Source organism: Giraffa tippelskirchi, chromosome 1, assembly GCF_054371585.1.
Source record: "Giraffa tippelskirchi isolate mGirTip1 chromosome 1, T2T-mGirTip1v1.2.pri, whole genome shotgun sequence".
Taxonomy (NCBI): Eukaryota; Metazoa; Chordata; class Mammalia; order Artiodactyla; family Giraffidae; genus Giraffa; species Giraffa tippelskirchi.
The window spans coordinates 191,572,605-191,593,790 of record NC_137275.1 but is presented as its reverse complement, the minus strand read 5'-3'; the positions used below and the strand labels follow the sequence as shown (position 1 = coordinate 191,593,790).

At 40.4% G+C, this 21,186-nt stretch overlaps 2 protein-coding genes across 13 annotated transcripts in view; one reads left to right on the top strand and one right to left on the bottom strand.

Annotated features, from left to right (window-relative positions):
- SMU1 (SMU1 DNA replication regulator and spliceosomal factor) overlaps nucleotides 1-8,164 on the top strand; it is a 34,444-nt gene extending 26,280 nt beyond the window's left edge. The window contains exons 11-12 of one of the 2 annotated variants that reach the window (XM_081518416.1): nucleotides 3,041-3,193; nucleotides 8,049-8,164. In XM_081518416.1, the coding sequence (XP_081374542.1) occupies nucleotides 3,041-3,193; nucleotides 8,049-8,150 (255 nt within the window). In that variant the 3' untranslated portion in view covers nucleotides 8,151-8,164. Of the gene's footprint in view, nucleotides 1-3,040; nucleotides 3,194-4,549; nucleotides 5,058-8,048 lie in introns of those variants that run through there. The other variant, XM_081518425.1, reaches the window with a different exon arrangement.
- Nucleotides 8,165-9,144: 980 nt separating this feature from the next.
- On the bottom strand, nucleotides 9,145-19,741 carry DNAJA1 (DnaJ heat shock protein family (Hsp40) member A1). 11 transcript variants are annotated; one of them, XM_081518481.1, is made up of 9 exons: nucleotides 19,633-19,741; nucleotides 18,403-18,548; nucleotides 18,098-18,275; nucleotides 15,879-15,983; nucleotides 14,953-15,180; nucleotides 12,642-12,756; nucleotides 11,496-11,611; nucleotides 11,091-11,191; nucleotides 9,145-10,368 (listed from the first exon to the last, which is right to left on the bottom strand). In XM_081518481.1, the coding sequence occupies exons 2-9, from the start codon at nucleotides 18,418-18,420 to the stop codon at nucleotides 10,150-10,152; spliced, it is 1,080 nt and encodes a 359-aa protein (XP_081374607.1). In that variant the 5' UTR covers nucleotides 18,421-18,548; nucleotides 19,633-19,741; the 3' UTR covers nucleotides 9,145-10,149. The 11 variants fall into 11 exon arrangements, with proteins under 11 accessions (XP_081374607.1, XP_081374559.1, XP_081374647.1 ...); XM_081518433.1 differs by having other exon boundaries at nucleotides 18,407-18,548; XM_081518521.1 differs by lacking the exon at nucleotides 19,633-19,741 and adding an exon at nucleotides 19,331-19,476.
- Nucleotides 19,742-21,186: the final 1,445 nt, after the last annotated feature.

The following is a 21,186-nucleotide window of genomic DNA, read 5'->3' as shown; positions in this document are numbered from 1 at the left end:
AGCAGAGTTTTATTAAAGAATAAAAAGGACAGAGAAAGCTTCTGACATAGACATCAGAAGGGGGATAGAGAGTGTAGTCTTATCAAGGCCTTATATACTTTTACCAGACCCACTCCCACATCATACATGTTAAATTAACAAGATTAGAACTAACAATAGAGAGATCTTACCAGACCCACTCCCCACAACATACATCTTAAGATAACAAGATTAGTCAGAAGGTTGTTGTTAAGAAGGAGATACATTGTTCTTATATAATCATTAGTACAGAGCTTAAGGAAAAACATAACCCTTGAGCCATTAGCTCTGGGCTTAAAGGACAAATGTTTTATGTGACTAAGAAGAAGGAATGTAGGAAAAAAATAGTTTGTCCTTTTTCTCCTCCTTGAGAGCCCTGGACCCCTTCCTCCTTGAGGGCCCTGGACTCCTTATCAACCTACCTAAGAATTAGTTCTCATTAATCCCTTTTTCTTTTAGGAGAATTATGTTGCCAAGGGCAACATGCATTTTCATTCCACAACTACTTCCTGCTGGGATGGGGGCATTGTCCCTAAATTGTTGAGGCAACATATTCTCCTAACCCGCATATTGAGGGTTTCTAATCCAGGGACCCCAAGTTGGAGGAGGTTGTAGAAGTTGTATGGGCATGAACAATCATTCGGAACCTAAAAGCTTTTAGACTGCTAGAAACAAGCCTATACAGTTACAGGTGTAAGGCAAAATAGTCATTAAACCAAGTTAAAACGTAATCAGAATTAAAAGTCACATTATGTCCATAGTTAAGGTACAGTGTGTTATACCAGTCTATTTTAGGATTGTTAGATGTCTTCAGATTAAGAAGAGGCATCACATATGATTGTTGTTGGTGAAGAGTTGAAGAAACTCCTTTCTTTGCATCGGAGAAACCCACCATATGAAGCCTTCCAGTGGTGGAGAACGGAGCATTTTGCAGGCTAGCAATTAGACCGATTTTGGAGACTGGATCAGGGGTCACCTCCCAGAGTTCTCATAATGTCTGTTGCAAGATTGAAAGCTGAGTCACGTAGTAAATTCTAAGGTTTCAGGATCTATGACAATATCGGTGCACAAAAATGGTCTGCAGAGGGACAGTCCCTTCCTAGGGGCAGTTTGAGCCCTCATTAAAGCTATGGGTAAAACTTTAAACCAATTGTCTTGTGTTTCCTGAGTTAGTTTATTCAGATACCTCTTAATAATGTCATTAGCCTTTTCTTCCTTTTCAAAGGAAGTAGCCCACTGTACTTTCAGTCTTGGATTCCTGACTTAGGTTCTTAGAAATGTCATGCTCACTAGCAGCGCTTCTATCCATACAGAGTTTGGAGGCACAGCTATGACAAGGACTTGCTTTTAGGAACCTGGCTCCATATAGGAAGCAGCCAAGAGAGATGCTGCTGAAGCTAGAGTTCCACCTCATTCCCCAATGTGCTCCTAGCAAGTCTGGGTTCTCAGGACTATTCCAAGCTTGGGGTCTAAGTAAAAGTACACAGTAACAACATGGATCACAAGTCCCTTGAAAGTCTATGATCCAACAGATTAGGTTAGTGGTTCTAATTCCCCGGGCAGTTATGGAATGGTCAAAGAGACCAGGAAAAGGTGACCAAGAAAGGGAAGTTTGGTCCACATGCTTCGCCCATTTCTGGCCACTCCTCACTGGCAGGTCGGTATAAACCCCTGACAAAGCTCCCCATTTTGGGGCAGCCTTCAGTCATTATGAGGCACCTTGAAACCACAGAGCAGGGCTCTGCTTCGTACGCTTGCTTTGTACTTATTTCTGTACATCTCAGGCTCTCAGTCACACACACAGGCACACCGTAGAGTTAGTAAAGTAAAAGTATACTAAAAGAACAGGCAAGCTAGAGCTCTGAGTGTCTTTACCTTGTCTTAAAGATCCCGGATGAGCCCCCAAGATGATAGCTTACAGTGAATGATTCGAATTCATGATCTCCAGAGAAGATTTAGCTTCAGGACCAGGGACCAGGCTTGATCACTCAAGAGCTTTTGTGTAGCAGAGTTTTATTAAAGTATAAAAAAGAGAGAGAAAGCTTCTGACATAGACATCAGAAGAGGGATGGAGGGTGCCCTCTGCTTGACTTTTTAATTAAAAAGTTAAAAAAATTTTTCTGGATTCATAAAGAAGTTACAAAAACAGGGCAGAGAGTTCCTATACACCCTTCCCCTGCATCCCTCAATGATAACATCTTACATAGCCATTGTATAATTATCAAAACCAGGAAATTGACATCAAAACCAGGTACAAGATTATTAACTCAAATATGAACCTTATTTAGATTCTTTACATGCATTCATTTTGAGGTGGGACATGAACAGCTCTGTGAAATTTCATCTCGTTTTGATTTATGTAACCACCACAGTTAAGGTATAGAACTGTTTCATCACCCTCAAAGAAAACTCCCTTGTGCTGTACTTTTATAGTTAAATCCTTCTCTTCACAACCCTAGCCCCTGGCAGCCATTGATCTGTTTGACACTATTCTAATTCTTGAGTATAGTAAGTAAGAGTCACACAGTATGTAACCTGTAAACCTTTTGAGATTGGTTTCTCTCCACTTGATTTATGATGATTTTAGTGGTATGTAAAATAGATCAAGCAAGGTCTTAGAGAGAGTTCCACTGTGAATGGGGAGGGCATCTCATTCTATTAGAAAGAGGAAACTAGGGGGCATGGGTCACAGAGCCTTGAGAACCAGTAGCATATTGATTTAGGAAATTGTGTATGGTAATGAATTTGCTTCAGGAAAAAATGGCTCAATAGATTAAACAGTAGGATTGGTGACCTGGGACATGGAAATTGTCAATTTCTGTCTGCCACTGACTTATGGTAGCTTTTTTATATTTCCCAGTCAAGAGGATTTAGCACATGGTGAATGGAATTGGTAATCTAATTATAAATGGCAGTAAACCAGAATACAAAAGAACATAAAGATGTCAGTTTCCCCTGCTGCAGTGGAACTACTGCTAATCCAGATGTTTTATTTTTACCTTGGGCTGTGTTGTACTCTTAGATTGTCAGAAGCTTCAGCTCTGGTAAGAGAGAAGGTGGTGACTTTGTTTGCTGTGCCCTCTCTCCCCGTGGCGAATGGATCTACTGTGTAGGGGAGGACTTTGTGCTTTACTGCTTCAGCACAGTCACTGGCAAACTGGAGAGAACTTTGACAGTAAGTATTACTGACTTAAGGCCATCTACAGAAATTGTTAATGCTTACATCTTTCTGAACTCAGAAGTAAACCTTTTTCAGACTCCTGTCCATGTGAATCTTGGTGTAAAAATATGTAAAAGTGTCACTAAGTAAAATAAAGGGCCCATAAGTAATTGTATGGAATTAAATGGCAACACACTCCAGTGTTCTTGCCTGGAGAATCCCAGGGACAGGGGAGCCTGGTGGGCTGCCGTCTATGGGGTCACACAGAGTCGGACACGACTGAAGCGACTTAGCAGCAGCAGCAGCAGCCTCCTGTATCTGGAAAAGTCATCCTTCAGTGAGCCCTCAGCTTCTAGTGGATAGGATGAGTGTACATAAAGCAGAGGAGGAGGAAAAGGAATGTGCCTGTCTAGCCAGCTCGAGTAGTTAACCTCCTCAGGGCGGTTGGAGAGTGACAGATATAGCTAGTTCTCTGCATGTGCTTTCAAAGGCTAGTTACTTGTATATTACCCTATCAAATTGATTAATGATTTTTTAAACAGCGTTGAGTTAGTAACAAGGAATAATTAATGCCAGCTGCTATAATAATCTTCAAATTTCAGTGGCCTAACAATGAATATTATGTCACAGTGTGATATAAATTGCATCCTCATCCTCCATCGTTTAGCTGTGCCATTTGGGAAATGTGGCCTCTAAAGTCTTAGGAGAAAAGATAGTTGAAGGGGTTATCCTGGATGTTTTAAAGACCCACATCTGGAAGTGGTTTATATTATTTTGTCCATCATTCTTTTTTGATTAGAATTAGCGCTGCCAACAGCCCAATGCAAAGGAGTGGACAGGGAAAATGCAGTCATCTACAGTCGGGAAAAAAAAAAATCATAAACATACCTGTTAGAGAATAATCTCAGCTCAAACTGTTCCTGAGTGAACTTTTGGTACACCAGCCTTGTGAAGCCTCCTCCGGTAGAGAGGGAAGATGTGAACAAAACAAAACGAGGTGGCAAGTATCCTCTAGCTGAGGAAAATACTGAGTTCACTGAGTTGAAGGAATTGTTCAGTCTCAGCCACTGTCTTGGCCTAATATTTGCAAAATGGATGATGACTGGGACCATCTGTAGCACCAAAAGTGGTTTGGCATAAAGTATAATTCACACATTATGAAGAACAGTACAGAAAATGTGATCAGCCATGTGATAGCCTTGTTTTGAGTTTTGGTTTGTGTGTTTAACCCTCTCTGAGGCTCCCTTAGGTTTGATTCCTTTGGTGAGAAGTAGAAGCTTCAACTCTTCTTCCCCGCCACTCAGCTATGGAAGCTTCTTCAGTGATTTGTTAGCAACCTCTGTACCCTGATTTTGTGCTTCCCTATTCCAGGTTCACGAGAAGGATGTGATTGGTATTGCACATCACCCTCATCAGAACCTGATTGCTACTTACAGTGAAGATGGACTGCTAAAGCTCTGGAAACCCTAATTCAGCTTCTCTTTTTAAACTAGCTTGAGAGCATGTACTTAAAATGAAGACATACTCATGTGTTGCTTTTTTTTTAAGGCCAGCTTTTCTAAGCAAATCGTCTGAATTAGGCACAAGAATAATTTTGTGAAAATTCATGTTTATGTAGCAGTTACCATTTTTTATATATTTTCAAGGTATTCACTCTAACTGGGGCAGTCACTTAATGCTGTCAATAATCTTACCTGGAGAATGAAATACCGGTATTCCTAGGGAAAAACTGTACTCCTTTGAATATCTGAAATGCTTTGATTGAAATGGGCTTTCCTGCAGTAAAACTTGTAAAGCAGGAACTATCCCAAATTCATAAGCTGTTCACTGTCCCACCTTTTTTTTTTTTAAGATGTTAATAAACTTTCACCTTTCTGGAGGCTTTGTTTTTAAATGTAAATAAATGCTCATCTAGTTAACATACTTACTTAGAATCAGATGCAGAGGGTGGGACACTATTTTATTATACCTGAAGTCAGTTTCTAGGTAGGACAGTGTAAAGTTAGGTGTCCCTTAGGATCTCATTTCACTGCCCTCCATTTTTTCTTAACTAATTGCAGGATCCACTATGAGAATTCAGTTTTGGCATATCTCCTTTGTATGCAGAGGGTTTTTGCATTGAAAATGTGCTGTTTCCATGAAAAAAAATTAGAGATTTAGAAAACAAAAACTCTCAAAATATTTTGCATATGGGTCTTTTGTTTCAACCGATGTATGTGGAATGCCTATGTTGATGTGTGAAAATACTGTGCTGGGTACCATTTCAAGAAAGTGAGCTTATTTATATAGGCCTTTTATGCCCCTTTTTAATTTCCGCAATTAGTAGGTACAGGTGAGGAGAATTTTGCAGTCTTAAAAACCTTTGTCACTTGAAATACAGCCTGATCTGTATTGAGGATGAGCAATGCCTAGCACGTAAAAATGATTAATGCTGGCTGAATAATTCTTTAACAGCACTATGAAATCCTTCTTTCCCAGTTACACTCCCAAAATTTGGTCTTTTTGCCACAAAACCTGACCTTTTTCACAGAATGTCATTTGGTGTCATTTTGCAAGTTGAACAATAGCCATGAGTCTACATGACTGTAGTCTGCCATTCCTCTCAGTGAAAAGCAGCTTTCACTTAAGTAAAAGAAGTTTAAGGTAGAGAGAGAAAAGAGTGCATGCAAAAATTCCTTACAAAAATCAAGAAACCAGTTTGATTTAGCCCACAACCTGATGAACTGGCAGTTGCCAAACAAGAATCTAGTCAGTACGGGTACACTTGCTGCTTCTAGGAATTTTTAGCAAACATCTCTTGCATCTAATGCTCAGGATGCTTAAAAAGACCAATTTCTGTTACAGGATAGGGAGAAAGAAGCAAGTTAACAGGATTAGTGGTCAATAAAGAGGAAATCCGCAGTTGTTTTGATGATTGGCGAAGAATTATCCGATCTAATGGGTTAGGGAAAGGCTTTCTGGAGTTCACCGTGAAAAGGACCATCAGGAACTCCAGGTAAAGGGCTTTGGTGATCTTAGGGAGAGCCTTTCCAGGCCCTGCAGTGTGCCACAGCTGCAATGCACATGCTGCACAAATGGTAAGGTCTGGGGAGACCAGGCAGAGAGGAGAGGACTAGACTACAGGCCATTAAGTATGTTTTCTTAAGTTAATGCACAAAACTGGGGAGGGGAAAAAATCTTCTGCCTTTCCCAAGTCAGAAGCTGCCTTTTTCTTCCAGTCTCTTCTTCCTGGTCATCTCCTCCAGTACAGAAGGCAGGGGGAGCCCTGGGGAGAGGCAGAGGTGGTGGAGGCCTTGGGTTGGGCATGACTGAGCAGTGTGGGAACCAGGAAAGGCTCCTGGGCCCTTGCTTGCACCCCCAAAACCGGGTTCCTAGAGAGCTGCTATAGCCCATGTATTTGACACTCCTCTCTAGCACTGGAAACTCAAAATTCATGTGTGCTTGCTCAGTCATGTCCAACTCTTAGGGACCGCATGAACTGGGGCCCTCAAGGCTCCTCTGTCCATGGGATTTTCCAGGCAAGAATATTGGAGCATGTTGCCATTTCCTATTCCTGGGGATCTTCCCGTCCCAGGGATTGAATCTGCATCTCTTGGGTCTCCTGCATTGGCTTGCGGATTCCTTACCACTGCACTACCTGGGAAGCCAGAAACTCAAAATACATGGCTTTTAAGTTAACTCCATCTCCCACTCACTTGTTGCATTAGTGACTCTGGAAAACATTTAATGACCTAGTATTTCACAGCAGTTATTTTTTTCTGAGTCTTAGGTATAATTCAGTGTTGTGTTAACTAGTTATTTTTCAGCTTGTATTTCTACCACCAGCAGTCTTTACTGAGTCCTTTTGTGAGCAGTGTTGTTTCTCAGAACTGCTTTATGAGCTCCAGCCTATTCTGAGTCCCATGATACAAGTGAAGAAACAGGTTGCCAAAGGTTTCATACTTACTTCTAGAGCTCATACACTTTAAAAAGTGTCATTTTCTTCCATCTTAAGGTTTGGATAGAGGCAAAGAATCCACGGGTGTTTCTCCACATTTGGTTAAGACTTATCTAAACTGAACACAGGCAGTGAGAGGAGTAGAAAGAGCATCCAAGTACAGCAGTGTGGTTCAGCAAGCATGCACAAACTTGAGAACCAATAAGTAGACCAGGGGTCCTTTTCATCATCTTTAAGGCAGGTGTTTCAATCCTTGTTCTGTTGGTCTTGGAAGGTGGCTAAGACAATCAAGTGAAGTGATACTGTTGGAAAAGCAACATTATTGCTGTACTTTGCTCAAGCATTTTTTACTCACTGTGCCTTTAGAACCTATGCTTCCTTTTCCCACATTATTTCAAAATAGGAAACCACTGGTATGTCTAAGATAGGAAGCTCCCTCAGTCTGCAACAGGCTTGCTATAGCAAGGGCTGCCATTATTTGACCCTTCACACAGCAATCAATCTAACAATGGTATTACTGTTCTGGTGATTTAATAGTAACTATATCCCCATGATGGTGGTGTATGGCCTTGGCTGTATATAACCATTCTGGTTGCTTAGGCTACACACAGCTCAACTACACCAAAATACCTGAGACACATCATGTTTTAAAGCTTCCAAGGTAACTTATGGCCAAGGTTGAGAGCCAGTATTATACACACGAAAATATCTGATGCTAACATCTCAAGATTTGTCACCATGTTCCATCTACTAAGACCCTCATGGGCCATAAAGGAGCTTTTTATTCCCTCCAAGTACAAATAGACAGGGGAAGCATCATTAAGGCATTAGGGCTGGGGCCAGGGAGGTACACTTCTGTGAATGCACTATTTCTTTGATAACCTTGGCTCGAGTTAAAAAAGAACTAACTTCTGGTGTTTTTTGTTTTTACAGACTACAAACCCGTCAGTTTCTGCCTCTCCAGGTTATTACTATTTTCTTCTAGTGATATCTAAAGACTTTTTACTGTGGTCAAACAAAGTAAAAGCTTACTGAACCATTTTTGTATATAATTCAGTAGCACTAACCTTATTAACTGTTCTGCAACCATTACTGTTTTCAAACTAAGTTTCCGTTCCTCTCAGCCCTTGGGAATCTGTGTGCTATCAATTTGCCTAGTAGTTCATATAAATGTAAGGCCTTTCTGTAACAAATACATATGTAACACATTGTTCATTCACCTGTTAAAACAGCATCAGGGTCTTTTCCAGTGAGTTGGTTCTTTGCATCAGGTGGCCCAAGTATTGGAGCTTCAGCATCAGTCCCTCTAATAGAATGTTCAGGACTGATGCTGAAACACCAAGGTACCGGGTTCTCATTTCTTCATATTCTCACTTGTTTCCGTTTTGGATTACTAGGTACAAAGTGGTATATCTCACTGAATTTTTATTTTATTTTCCTCATGACTAATAATACTTAAAAGCCTCATGTAAGGATTTCTGTAATTTTTAAAATGTATTATAAGATAGGTTTATCGTAGAGGTTTTTTAGACCAATATTTTGTTTTCCTTTCTGAACACTTGCCTGGCCACAGATTAGAGAGAGATAACGCAAGAATGATAGGATGGGGAAAGGCTATCAATTAAGACTGTCAGTATGAGAAGAAACCTGAATGTTTGGGAAATATGCACTTCACACCAAGTTTGAGTCTCCTCTTTTTAAACTCAAGTGTTGTAAGGGGAAGTTAGGTTGTGGCGTACACGTCCATGTTAGAACTGTTTAAGTCTCCTGATTACAAGAGATACAGAATCAGAGTAGAACAAGCAAAAACCCCCATTCCACTTCAGTGTCTGCAAAAATCTTTAAGCCCCCATCCCATTTGTTGCTCATTACTCACCACTCCACTTTTACTCCCCACCCTTTTTGAACTATGGTTAAACAGTGTTTTTTTGGTGTTATTCACTTTAGTTAAATGAAACTAGTAATCTTAGCTAGTGAAAAGCCAATGCTTTAACCTGGGAAAAAAAAGCCTGTGGTGACACACTGGACATGCTTTGTAATCAGTATATTAAAGAGACATTCATACATTTCAAGAATTGCTTAAATTCTGATACCAGATTTAAGCTTGTGAACATATGACTTTAAACATACAATTAAAGCTATTCATAATTTGCTATACTACCAACATTAAATTACAGTTACTCTGGAGCATAAGTTAAATGGTTTAAAGTAAGCCTGTAACATGCCTGCAAAAAACACCTTCCTATCTCATACATGCAAATTACTTCTCTATGTAAAGGTCTCATCACTCTAACCTCTAAGTTTCCCTGCTCCAGACGTCACTACTCTAAGGCTTACTGTGGTCCAAAGGGGGGGGGGGGGGCGCAAAAAAAGTAACCAGGACCAATAGCTATATATATTAATAAAAGATGGCACAGCAGAAGGGAATGCAATTCTACAAGTGCAAGCCCTCAAGAAGCAGCATGTTATGATAAACCCCTTCTTTACAAAGGTATCATTTCTATCACTGATACCACAGGCTAAATTAAATTATACAGCATGCCATCTTCAAGTAACAGTTGAGGCAATAGAATAAATGCAGAAGCATCACAATGAATCCCACTTACTACAACTATACAGACCAACACTTCTCTACAAATTATTTGTCTGACTGCCAGTTAAATACAGTTTTAATTTCATAGCTTAACAATTAAGGGTCATACACTGAAGTCAATACATATACCTGGCATTTCAGTCTAAGCTATTCCATGTACATAGCTGAAATCAATTACAAAGTATGGCCTAACAAATGCTAGGGGAAATTTTTTAAAGTCGTTTTTACAAGTATTAAACTTATCTTGCACACTGAAGTCATCATACATACAGGGCAAAGTCAGAGCTTTTATATTCGAGTTTATTCTTCATTTAACTTTTAAACACTACTATAGTTGAATATTAAAACAAAAGCAAGTAGTGAGCATATTATGATTATAGTCCTTCACTCAATCACTACTGCAAATAAAACACCAGCAGTGAGTGGTATTCACAGGCCCTACTAAGAGGTCTGACACTGAACACCACCCCGAGGATGATGTTCATCATCCTCATACGCTTCTCCATTGTAATGGCGCCGTCTTTCCTGATTTGGATCAAAGTCCACTAATTCTACCTGATCCATTTCATCAGTCTCTTCTACTTCCTTCCTCTCAGGCAGAAGTTTTTCCAGCAAAGAGAGTTTATCAGGAGAGAGAAAGCCATTCTCAGGAAAGTTAACCTATAAAATGAAATTTTCACCATTTAAATGAAAGTTTAAATGATTTACTTCATCCCTCCTTAGATAAATTACAACTGACCCATCTTCCCCAGAAAACACACTTGTAACCACACAATTATTTGGTAAATCTGCCAATCCCAGGTTAGTTAGAACAGATGTTCTAAGAAGACATATATCATCTAGTATTCTGAACCAGAATTCAAGGTAAAGTCTTAAAAAAAATCCTAAATAGTAACTGCACTGTAATGATCACTTCTATTCAGCAAATACATTTTAACAGAACCCAGCCTAAAACACATTCTAACCCTTCTTAATGGATATTTAAAGAAAGCTATTCTTAATCAGAAAGCAATTTTTAAAATGTTAAATTTGTGGGTCTGAGGTGACTCAATTTAAGGTTAACAGAAATGGTTGGATTGCTTTAAGAACCAGAGCATTACAGTGTATTGTCAGAAATCCACACTGGCTAACATGCTTCTGTTGTACTTTAATGATACTAGTAATAGCCTTTCATTAGTAAAATACCCACTTGCCATGCATCCCCTTCCCTGCCAGTGATGCAAACAAACCAACTTGATACAAAGAGTGTTCAACATGACAGGAGTAATATTAGATCTAGATAAGGGAGAATATAAATTCGGCACTTCTGGCAATTCAGAAACTTATAAAATTTTAATAAGCTAATCATTCTCAAACATTTCTGAAGTACTTTCCAAGCTTACCTTAAATTCAATGATTAGGCGACCCTTTTCATATGGCCTACGATAAATTGGCATGCCTTCATTTAGCACACACTTGATATCTCCATGCTTGACAATCTGACCTAAAAACATTGAAGCCAAATTCCTTAAATACAATCACATTTTTATAAGGCAGGGAAAATAAAGAACAGAGGAACATCCTAGCTCACTGATAGGAATACATTTATGTGAAACAATCCTGGTTTCTATAAATGAAATTTATAGATTTTCTAGCAGCTTATAAGAGAGTCAAGAATGCACAATTTCAGCTCAGCTCAAGGATGGTTATGTTCTGAGCAATGCTGAAATGCCACTTTACTCTATGCGTGTACTAACTACTAGCAATGAACACCAGAATAGAAAGAAACACTCATCTAGTTACCATACCTGGATGAGAAGTGATGACTATGGTTCGGTTGTCAAGAGTAGATATTGGCTTCTGGAAGCCACACAATGCCTCAACCAGCTGTATGTCCATACACATGAAAAGGTCTTCTCCTCGCCTGTACAATGGAAATATGGCATATCCTCAGGGCTTTCAAACCACCAATAATTCCAAGTACCAAAATAAGCAATTCTGTTCTTATACCATTCAAATGGTGTATTTCAAGATACGCTTTCTTCCTCATTTTTAAAATGAGCTGAGAACAGGGAACAGCAAATACATGGAACGTGCCAGCAGAGTTTCCTGGACAGCTTCAGAATCCCTCCACACATTCTAGTCAGTGGAACACATCTCAGACTGGGTCCTGGATAAGTCGGGGTCTATGAAATGGGGATATGGCCAATTTCAAGGGAACAGTAAAATCTTCTTTATTGATGTACATGAATTAATGTAGTGCCTGGCACATTGTGAACTCAACTTTTTGTAACAGCACACTTCCTCCTCCTTGTGCTTGCTTTCTTTTCTAATTCATATTAGTAACATCTTTTCATCACACAGATCACTCTCCAGAAATACTGAGGATTCACCTCAAATGACAGCATCAAAATTCTGAGCTTGATAGCATTTCCCATTACTGTTGAGACACTATTAATTCAAAACCTGTTCTTTTTAAGATGTCACTCCCAACAGTTACTGTAGTCCTATTCCAGTCAAATGTTGCAATCAAGCTTATCATGAACTCAAGAAATGAAGAAACTGGTGAAAGCTTTAAGGCAAATATTTCAAAATTAGTTTTGAAAAAAAATTTATTAAAAAAAAATTGGGAGCTAAATTTTGTCCTGGGATGTGTTCCCTAATCCACCTACTTATACAACACATCTTCTAATTGAAGCATATCCTTCAAAAACCAGATCAGGCAACAATTTATGTAAATTTAGACACAAAAACAGAATGATTCTTTGAAACATTAATGACTTAGCAATCATTTATAAAAGACATATATAGCCTCATTCTTCTGCTATACTTTTCTAGGTTATTTCCAAAAAAACAGTGTTCTAAAACTAATGAAAAGCTCATTCAAATTAGAGGAAAAAAAAAAAAATCCCAAATAAGCAAGATGTCAGTTTGAGTATTTTATAAATTTTTACCGAGTAAAAACAGCATGGTCCTTCTGATCTAAAACAATGATAATATCTCCTGGCTCCAGTCCTGGTTCTTGGTCTCCTTCACCATGGAATGTTATCTTCTGGCCATCTTTCATGCCTAAAAACAAAAGGCTAATGTTACACTCTTAACATCTAACTAAGGTCAGAGTCTCTACCAAGAAACACAAATGCATGTTTGTGTGTAAGTCTCTGTGGATGCTCAAATTGTAGAGAATTTACCAAAAATGCACAACATGCTTAGATCAATCCAATTTCTTACTAAAGGAAGTGATCGTAATGGAGAACACAAATTCTAGAGGCAAACAAATCAAGCCTCAAATCTCAGAGCTGCTATTTATTACTAGGCAGGATTACCCTGGGGAAGCAAGTTGCATAACCTAAGCATCAGCTTTCCCACAGAGACCTACCTCTCCATCATAGCTCTTGTGAGGACTAAAGAAAAAGGTTTATGCTGGCGCCAATCAGCGACTGGCAAACGTAACCATAAATGCTTTTACTATTTCAATTTCATTACTTTAAAAAAGTCAAATTATTTCTACTAAATGTAACAAGCATAAGTCAGACTTTCTTCCCTTTATTGTATTAGCAGTAATAGGAAACTGAAAAAAATTTAAAATCCATACTATTTTCATTGAATGACTTTTAATCTTTTAAAATCCTTTTTAGATGCTTTAGACCATGTGGTTAGTGTCTATAATAGAGTCAAGAACAGAAAAGTTTTTCCAATAAGCAAACACTTCTTAAAGGTCAACATATTTACCGACATTTCTTCCCTCTGGCTCAGTTAAGTTCAGTAAGAGCTTACTTAGCTAACTAACACCTTTACAAAGAACTCATGTGTTTACAGATCATCTACACTGCAGTAGTAGCTCTGGATTTCCTGAACCAAAGATCACTGAGGTCACCCAACAAGAGCAACTTTGTTTTAGTTTCTATCATGGAAAGTATTAAACATATACAAAGTAGCCAACAGTAGAACAAATCCCTATATAACATCAATCTAGATCCATAATTACCAGTTCATGACTATTTCATGTATCACACACTTTTCCACCCACATTTCCTACATCAAGCAAAATCCAGACATACCAATTAACCCAAATACTTTAGTATGTACCTCTACAAAGAGACGGACTTACACTAAAGTATCAGTGTTATACACTGACAAAAATAAATGTGTCATTCATGAGGCAAAGTAACTGTCCTGCTATACTGCTAAGTCACTTCAGTCGTGTCCGACTTTGTGCGACCCCATAGACAGCAGCCCACCAGGCTCCCCTGTCCCTGGGATTCTCCAGGCAAGAACACTGGAGTGGGTTGCCATTTCCTTCTCCAGTGCATGAAAGGGAAAAGTGAAAGTGAAGTCACTCAGTCGTGTCTGACTCTTAGTGACCCCATGGACTGCAGCCTACCAGGCTCTGCCATCCATGGGATTTTCCAGGCGAAAGCACTGGAATGGGTTGCCACTGCGAAGCAATTAAACTCACATCTAAGTTTTACTGGTTGTTCCAACAAGGTTAAGATTACTGGCAGGGGCTTTCCATGCAGTTCAGTGGTTAAGACTCTGCTCTTTCACTGCAAGGGGTGCAAAGGAGGAACTCAGATCCCACATATAGTGTGGCATGAGGTGGGGGCTGGGTGGGTATAGGCAAGTGTAGCATTCAAAAATGGTTTCACTTAGTACTAAATGCCCTCCTGAGTTGGTATCAAGGAGGGGATCTTACCAGACAGGGAGAAATTCAAACCCTGCCAAACATGGACCAGTTAAGGAGGAGAAAAATCGAAGAGGAGTACTGAGTCTCATGGGAGACTACTATTGCAGGGGCCTAAATTAATGTATATATTACACGTAATAATAGTTTTATTTAAAAATAGCTAAGTCTGAAGGAGCCAACCATGTTATTTCATTATTAAGTACAGCACAATTTATTCTGGGGCTATATATGCGTTTCTAAATTTCTACAATGACTATGTACTGCTATAACACATTTTAAAAGATTTTTAAATAAACTGACCAAATTAAGGAATAGGCAAAATAAAAAAAGTAAATCCTAAGAGTATTTAAAGAAAGTTTTAGGTTATAACCCAAGAGGCAGAAACAGGTATGTTTACCTAATCTGTAGAAATCATTAGAAATACTCATAGTTTAAGATCTTACAAATTAGTAAATCAAAAACACACCTATTCTTTACCCCAGCAGTTCATAAGAAACTATCCCCAATTATGACAATTTTAAGCAATTATAAAACGTAGAATATAATTAATCAAAATAGAAAAGTGGCTCAGAACTCACCTTTGTCAATATGAACTTCTAGAATTTTTTTTTCTCGAACTATCTTCCTTCCGTTGCAGCTTTTACATCTATCTTTAGGACTGATCCGCTCGCCATGGCCCTGGCACTCCATGCAGACAGACTGAATTTGCTGAACCATTCCAGGTCCTATCTGATGAATTCTTATTTGCATTCCAGTACCTCGGCAATTGGGACAGCATTCTACTGCTCCTTTCTTACCGCCTCGGCCTAAACAGTTTAAAAAGAATTACGTTTGAATTTAGTGTTGGACATAGTGATTAATGTTCTAGTGAGACAGTCCCTGAACACGCCATTTTATTAATATTTTCAAGGTCTGATGGAATGCTGCTTTAAAAAACTACAACTCAGGCTTTTTGATAAAATATTGCCACCATCAGCTTCAGTTATCATTATAAACATCTTGACTGCTATTTTTCTCAATGAACTATTTCAGTATTTTGGATTTTAAACATATGCTCCCAAAGCACAATTCTTAAGAGTACTTCAACTGTGAAATGAGAACATTTTACATTTCTCTCATTAGAAAACACTGCATTTTCAACAAATAACTTGTATTTATTAAAAAAAAATCAAAAACCTTAAAGATTCACATCACAGCCAGTAATTTCACAGTTGACTACCCCAAAAGAGAACATTGCTAATTATTAAGATTATGAAGCCACTGGAGTGCCTCAAGTTCCACAGGGGATAGTAAGTACTCATCTCTGAACAATGTTGAGTAGAAAGACACCAAATTACATCAATTCCACCCTGCATTCAAAACACACACATAAAAGTGCTGATAATTTGCTGTTATTTCTGAAAGAGGTTCAGGTGGTTTTCATATTTACCCAGCACCTATCTGTCAGTTTTATATATCCAGAAAGGTTTCAGTTCCATTTTGAACTATGAATGTTAAGACATACCTTCACATTTGTCACAAATCACATTCTTCTGCAGAGCTAGTTTTCTTGTTGCACCATTATATAAATCTTCTAAGGTTACTGTAAGTTGATGCACAACATTTTTACCTAGAACAAAACATTCCTCATTTAAAATACTGCTTGCAAATAGCCCTTGCAGCAACAAAGACCCAGCACAGCCAAAAATAAGTAAAATTTTAGAAAGCTGCATCCTGTGTTCAATGTACTGTAAAAACGGTAAAGGAAAATGAAAGATGAGCCTTACAGGGTTTATATATAATCTAACTGTGGTGTAATTTCAAATAGGAAAGTCAGGTAAAATTAAGTAATACATATGGATGTAGTTGTGGCCCTCCTGCATTTATGGCAACCAAAAACATTAACTGCAAAAACACTTTGAAAAACTCACGTTATTTGAATAGACACATTTCACAATAGTTTACCCCAAACTGTTTTTCTGTCCTAGTATATTCCTTGACTCATGTATTATATTGAGCGACATGACCAATTGCATCATCCAAAAACTCTTCAGCACACTAAAGTTCCAAAAACTAATCAAGTTTGGCCAGGGAAGCTGATATATTTATTCAGTCTCCAAAGAGGAATATCAATTCCTACTTCTTCCTGAAGTAACAACAGCCCATTTACTGCTGAGCTGACTGTTTAAAGGCTAGATTTCTCATTCTTTACCACAGTGCTTTCCAACAGAACTTTCTGCAGGAAGAAGTTTTATACCCTGTGCTAGCCAATACAATAGCCAGTAGTCACACATGGTTACTGAGCATGTAAATATGGCTATTACAAACTAAGTAACTGAATTTTTATTTTTCTTTGGAGAAATCTAAATTTGATATTGCCAGGAGCTACAAAGGAGTGACATATCTCATCTAGAAATGGGAAGTGGAAGGTGGAGATTATGTAAGAAAAGAGGCTACAGACTGTAGTGATCTGTCAATAGTTAAGTTCCTAGCTAGTGATTGTTTCACAATGACTTTATCCACCAGGAAATACTATCTTTCGCTTAAGTTAAAGAAGATCTTGAACTATCTCCACAATATGTATAATGAACATTTTTTGTTTCCAATCAAAAGTGAAGTACCATTAACTATAACCTTCTGCTCCTGGACTCACCTTTTGGTTCTGTATCACAAACTCCACATAATTCGTTCTGCCATGCTAAAAACTGCCTTTCTTACTTCAGAGCTTTATAGACTTTAGAGTACAGAGAAGGAATAAAACTTCTGAAATTTAAGCAAATTTTTTTCAATATCATACTACAGAAAACGACCTTTCATCAATTTAAGACATGTAGTAGTTTGCCAATCGACTTTGACTGGAAATTGTTTAAATTTTTTAAAAAAATAATAAAACATACCCCTTTCAAGAAAATCTGAATAAAAATTTCCAGTCGTGAGACTTCTCTGGTAGTCCAGAGGGCAGGATTCTGTGCTCCCAATGCAGGGGGCCTGGGTTTGATCACTCATCAGCAGAACTAGATCCTACAAGCCACAACTAAAAAGATCCTGCATGCTGCAACTAACACCCTGGGCAGCATTAAAAACACACACACACACAATTCCTAGTCTTTCTGAATCCAAAAACACTCAAGAAGAAATTTAATAGCCTGCCCATTCCTTCTAGAATGGGCTCTACCCATTAGTCTGTATAAACCACAGTGGGAACAGAGTAAGATGAACCCTGACCAGAACACTGTACTCCTATGAGCAGTATTTCTACAGTCCAGAAATCACATGTTAAATGTTAAAGGCATGTATTTTGATGTAATAAAACTGAAGATTAAACAGACAGCAGGCCATTTGGAGGCAATGAACCTGTGTTCCAGTGAAGACTGATGCATGGCTTTATATGACCTTGATAAAAATTTGGAATTCTGATAGGTAATTTACTTTCAACAGAATAAAGCCACTGTTCTTCCCACTGGGGTTGAGGATCAAATAAAATCTGTGAAAAAGGATTTGAAAATTATGTTCCTATGCTTCACTAAGCCATATATACTCCCAACAACTTTAGATACACTTTTTAGTACTTGACTGGCTTAACTATTTTTAGTTTCATCAAATCTCATTTAAAAAACTATTACCATACGTTAGTGTACATTATACAAACGAGTAAACAAGCGTTTAATAGGTGAATTCTCAAGAATCTGCTTTGACTAAAAGGGCTAACTTTAGTTTGCTACATGTAGACTAGGTTATTCTTACCTCTCCTCTCTCTCTGCATCCTGCCTCCTCCTCCGAAAAACATATCAAAGATGTCCATGGGGGAGCCAAAACCACCACCTGCTCCACCTTCTTTAATTGCCTGTTCTCCTCCTTTGTCATATAATTCCCTTTTCTTTGCATCAGAGAGCACTTCGTAAGCTTGAGAAATCTGTTTAAACTGTTTGAGAAAAAGGGGATAAATTTCACTCAAAAAGGACAGCTACTATATTAAACATAATTACAGGTTGTAATTGAAATACTATACACCTGACAAGAAGGATTCAACTATGTTATGGGTGTACTACTTGCCTTCTCGCCTTCATTCGGATTCTTATCAGGGTGGTACTTCAAGGCCAGTTTCCTGTAAGCCTTTTTTAATTCTTCTTGGGTGGCATTGGGTTTGACCCCCAAAACATCATAGTAAGTGGTTTCTTTCACCATTTTCTACAGCCTAAAATAAGAAAGCTCAATTTTAACCGGCTTTCAACTGATAATTTTAATTAATAAAACCAAGAGTTCAGGCAGAGAAATTTGTTCTTTGACAAATCTGTTAAGACCACCACCTTCCCTAAGTTTCACAGAGAAAGTACAATTCCTCTGATAACTCACCCGTAAATCCTAACAGACTAAATATAACCTAACAATTATCGGGAATAATTCAAAAACCTTCTGTAGCGCTGGTTTTCACGTGGAAGGGTTCATACTAACGCAACTACTATCTGGATTCTTTCTGTTTCCATTCCCAAGGAGCGACAGAGGGCAGTACAGAAAAGGGGCATTAACAGGTTCAGTCCACTATTATTCTCTTTGGTAAACCTGATAAATCATACACTTTCAAGAAAAAACACTTGGGCACAAGGCGGGGGGGGGGGTAGTGTTTTACGAAACTGATAAAAGAACACCAGCTCCTCTCCCCGCTCAGTCTCTTTCTCAATCACAGGAGAGAGTAGCTCCTCTGTTGTGACCGAACCCCACTCTCCCCCACAAGCCAGCGTAGTTTACAAGCTGTTAGGTTTTCCCTTGCATTCAGGGCTGACCGTTACGGTTTCCTTCCTTTCCCCTCCCACCCAGGATCGAAAGGGTAGGAGAAACCCAGCCCTCAACAAAGAGGAGGAGGAGAGACCGGAGAAACGAAAGCCGCAGCCTCCGCCCGGCTCCTCCCGCAGCCCCTCGCCCCCTGGGTCCTTTCGCGCGTGCGCGTACAGTCGCCCACCCCACCCCCTCACCCCCCACCCCCCACCCCCCAGCCCGCAGCGAGCGCAGGCTGAGGAAAAGCCGGAGGCGGCAGATCCTTGGAGACCAAGGAGGGGTGGAAAAAGCTTCAGGAAAGGTCTCGGGCCCACTCGCTGCGCGCCGGCAACGGTTGCCGGGGCACCTCTACCAGCCCTCCAGAAGGAGACTCTAGGATACAGGAACCGACAACCCTCCCGCCCACGCGGAGCCAACCGCCTCCCGACCGCGGCTCTATCCAGCTTCCCGGCGCCGCCTGTGGCGCCAGACTAGGGACGAGGGGACGCGCGAAGGTTGAATCTCACCGGTGAGCGGGCCGATGCCGGTGTGGGGGAGCGCGAAGGAGCGCGTTGCTGTGAGCAGCCTGGGCAGCCGCCGCTCCTTCGGCTCTCACCGAGCGTTCTGGAAAGTTCCGGCCGCCGCGCCGCAGCAGTCGCCTTTTGTAGCCGAGCCCAGGCGCGTCACCCGCCGGAAGTCCCGCCCCTCCCACCGCTGCCACCGCCCCGCGGTTACCTGGGCAACGGCGCGGGGGGAGCTCGGGCGGGGAGGAGTTGTGCGGAAGGGCCTTGTGGGGATGGGCGCAAGCCTGGGTTCTCAACGCTCGTGGAACTTTCTGGATCTCCTTCTTCCAGCTAGTGGGCCCGCGGGAGCCGGGATTGCCTGGGAGCGCTGCAATTCTGGGTCAGCTCCGGATTCCCAGATCAGGGGGGCCGCCGCCGCTGGCAAGAGCGCGCAACACTCGGGAACAGGGCCCCGGGCAGGGGCCGTGTGCTGCAATGGAGCCTCTCAGAACAAAGCCCTGCCACTCCGCCTCCCCGCCGGCGCCTCATTCGTCTCTTTCCTCGCCTCAAACCGGCTTAGTTTCTTAGCCTTGAGGTTCTGGGAAACCGCCGGCACGAAATGCTAAGCAGGACGGGCTTGGGGCCCCGAGCAATCAGACGCGCAGCCCAAGGCCTCGTAATTCGCGAAACTGCGAAGTTGGAAGAGCTCTTAGTGCGAGTCTAGACCCCTATATGCACCTTATTTTCATATATAGGGGTATATTTTCAAAATACGTTGGGCTCAGGCAGCACTAAATGAGGAAACGTTTGCAATACTATGGTGCAAACCTTGGGCCTTGGAGTTTCTGGCCTGAGGTTCCTCCGGTTTGGTTAGCCCTGGACACAGTAACACAGTGACTAGCAAATAGCATGAATTATTTGACGTAACGTGTAGGTGCTACTAGTCTGTGAATTTGGAACTATAGTCTGAAATGAGTCCTTGGGGCTTTCTAGTCTTGAGCGTCGGACACAGTGGAAATTGGGCTCTGTATGATTCAACAGCAAACACTGGATGACCTGGCACCGAGGAAGACGGAGATACACAGTTGAAAAAGCTCGCTTCACGTCGTTTAGATGTTAGTAGGGAGACAGAAAAGTCAACAGACTATAAGGGAACCCCAAGATAGAGGTCAGCATGGGAGAGGTCTGATGAGACAGAAGAAGCTGTGGGAAAGTCGCAGTTAAGTTGTGAAGAAAGGAGTGTTCCCAGCAAGGAAGCAGTGCAAGGGAAGGCTGAGGTTAAGGTGTGAAAGAATATGATAGTTTTAGGAAATTGTAGACCCTTGAATATAGACAGAGCTAAGAGCTGGAGTGACGGGAGAAGAGGCTTCAGAAGTAGTTGACAAACACCCGCTGGTGTATGTTCCTGAACTAAAGATTTTAAACTATCCTGGAGGCATTCCCCCATACTTAACACTTTAAATTGTAGCTTTTTGCATTTTCCGAAGTGCACTTTTTCACGTGTCTGTGCTTGTGCTAAGGCTGGCAAACACCTAACATTTCTATTCTTAGATGTTACCTTCTTCTCTGTCACCTCAT

Excerpts from the sequence above, each read along its gene's own strand:
- DNAJA1 (XM_081518433.1), bottom strand. The coding sequence starts at position 18,538 with ATGGTGAAAGAAACCACTTACTATGATGTTTTGGGGGTCAAACCCAAT. Across the intron at positions 15,984-18,097 it reads GATGCAGAGAGAGAGGAGAG|GTAAAAATGTTGTGCATCAA; the intron begins GTAAGAATAACC and ends GTTTTGTTCTAG. Across the intron at positions 11,192-11,495 it reads AGTCATCACTTCTCATCCAG|GTCAGATTGTCAAGCATGGA; the intron begins GTATGGTAACTA and ends CAATGTTTTTAG.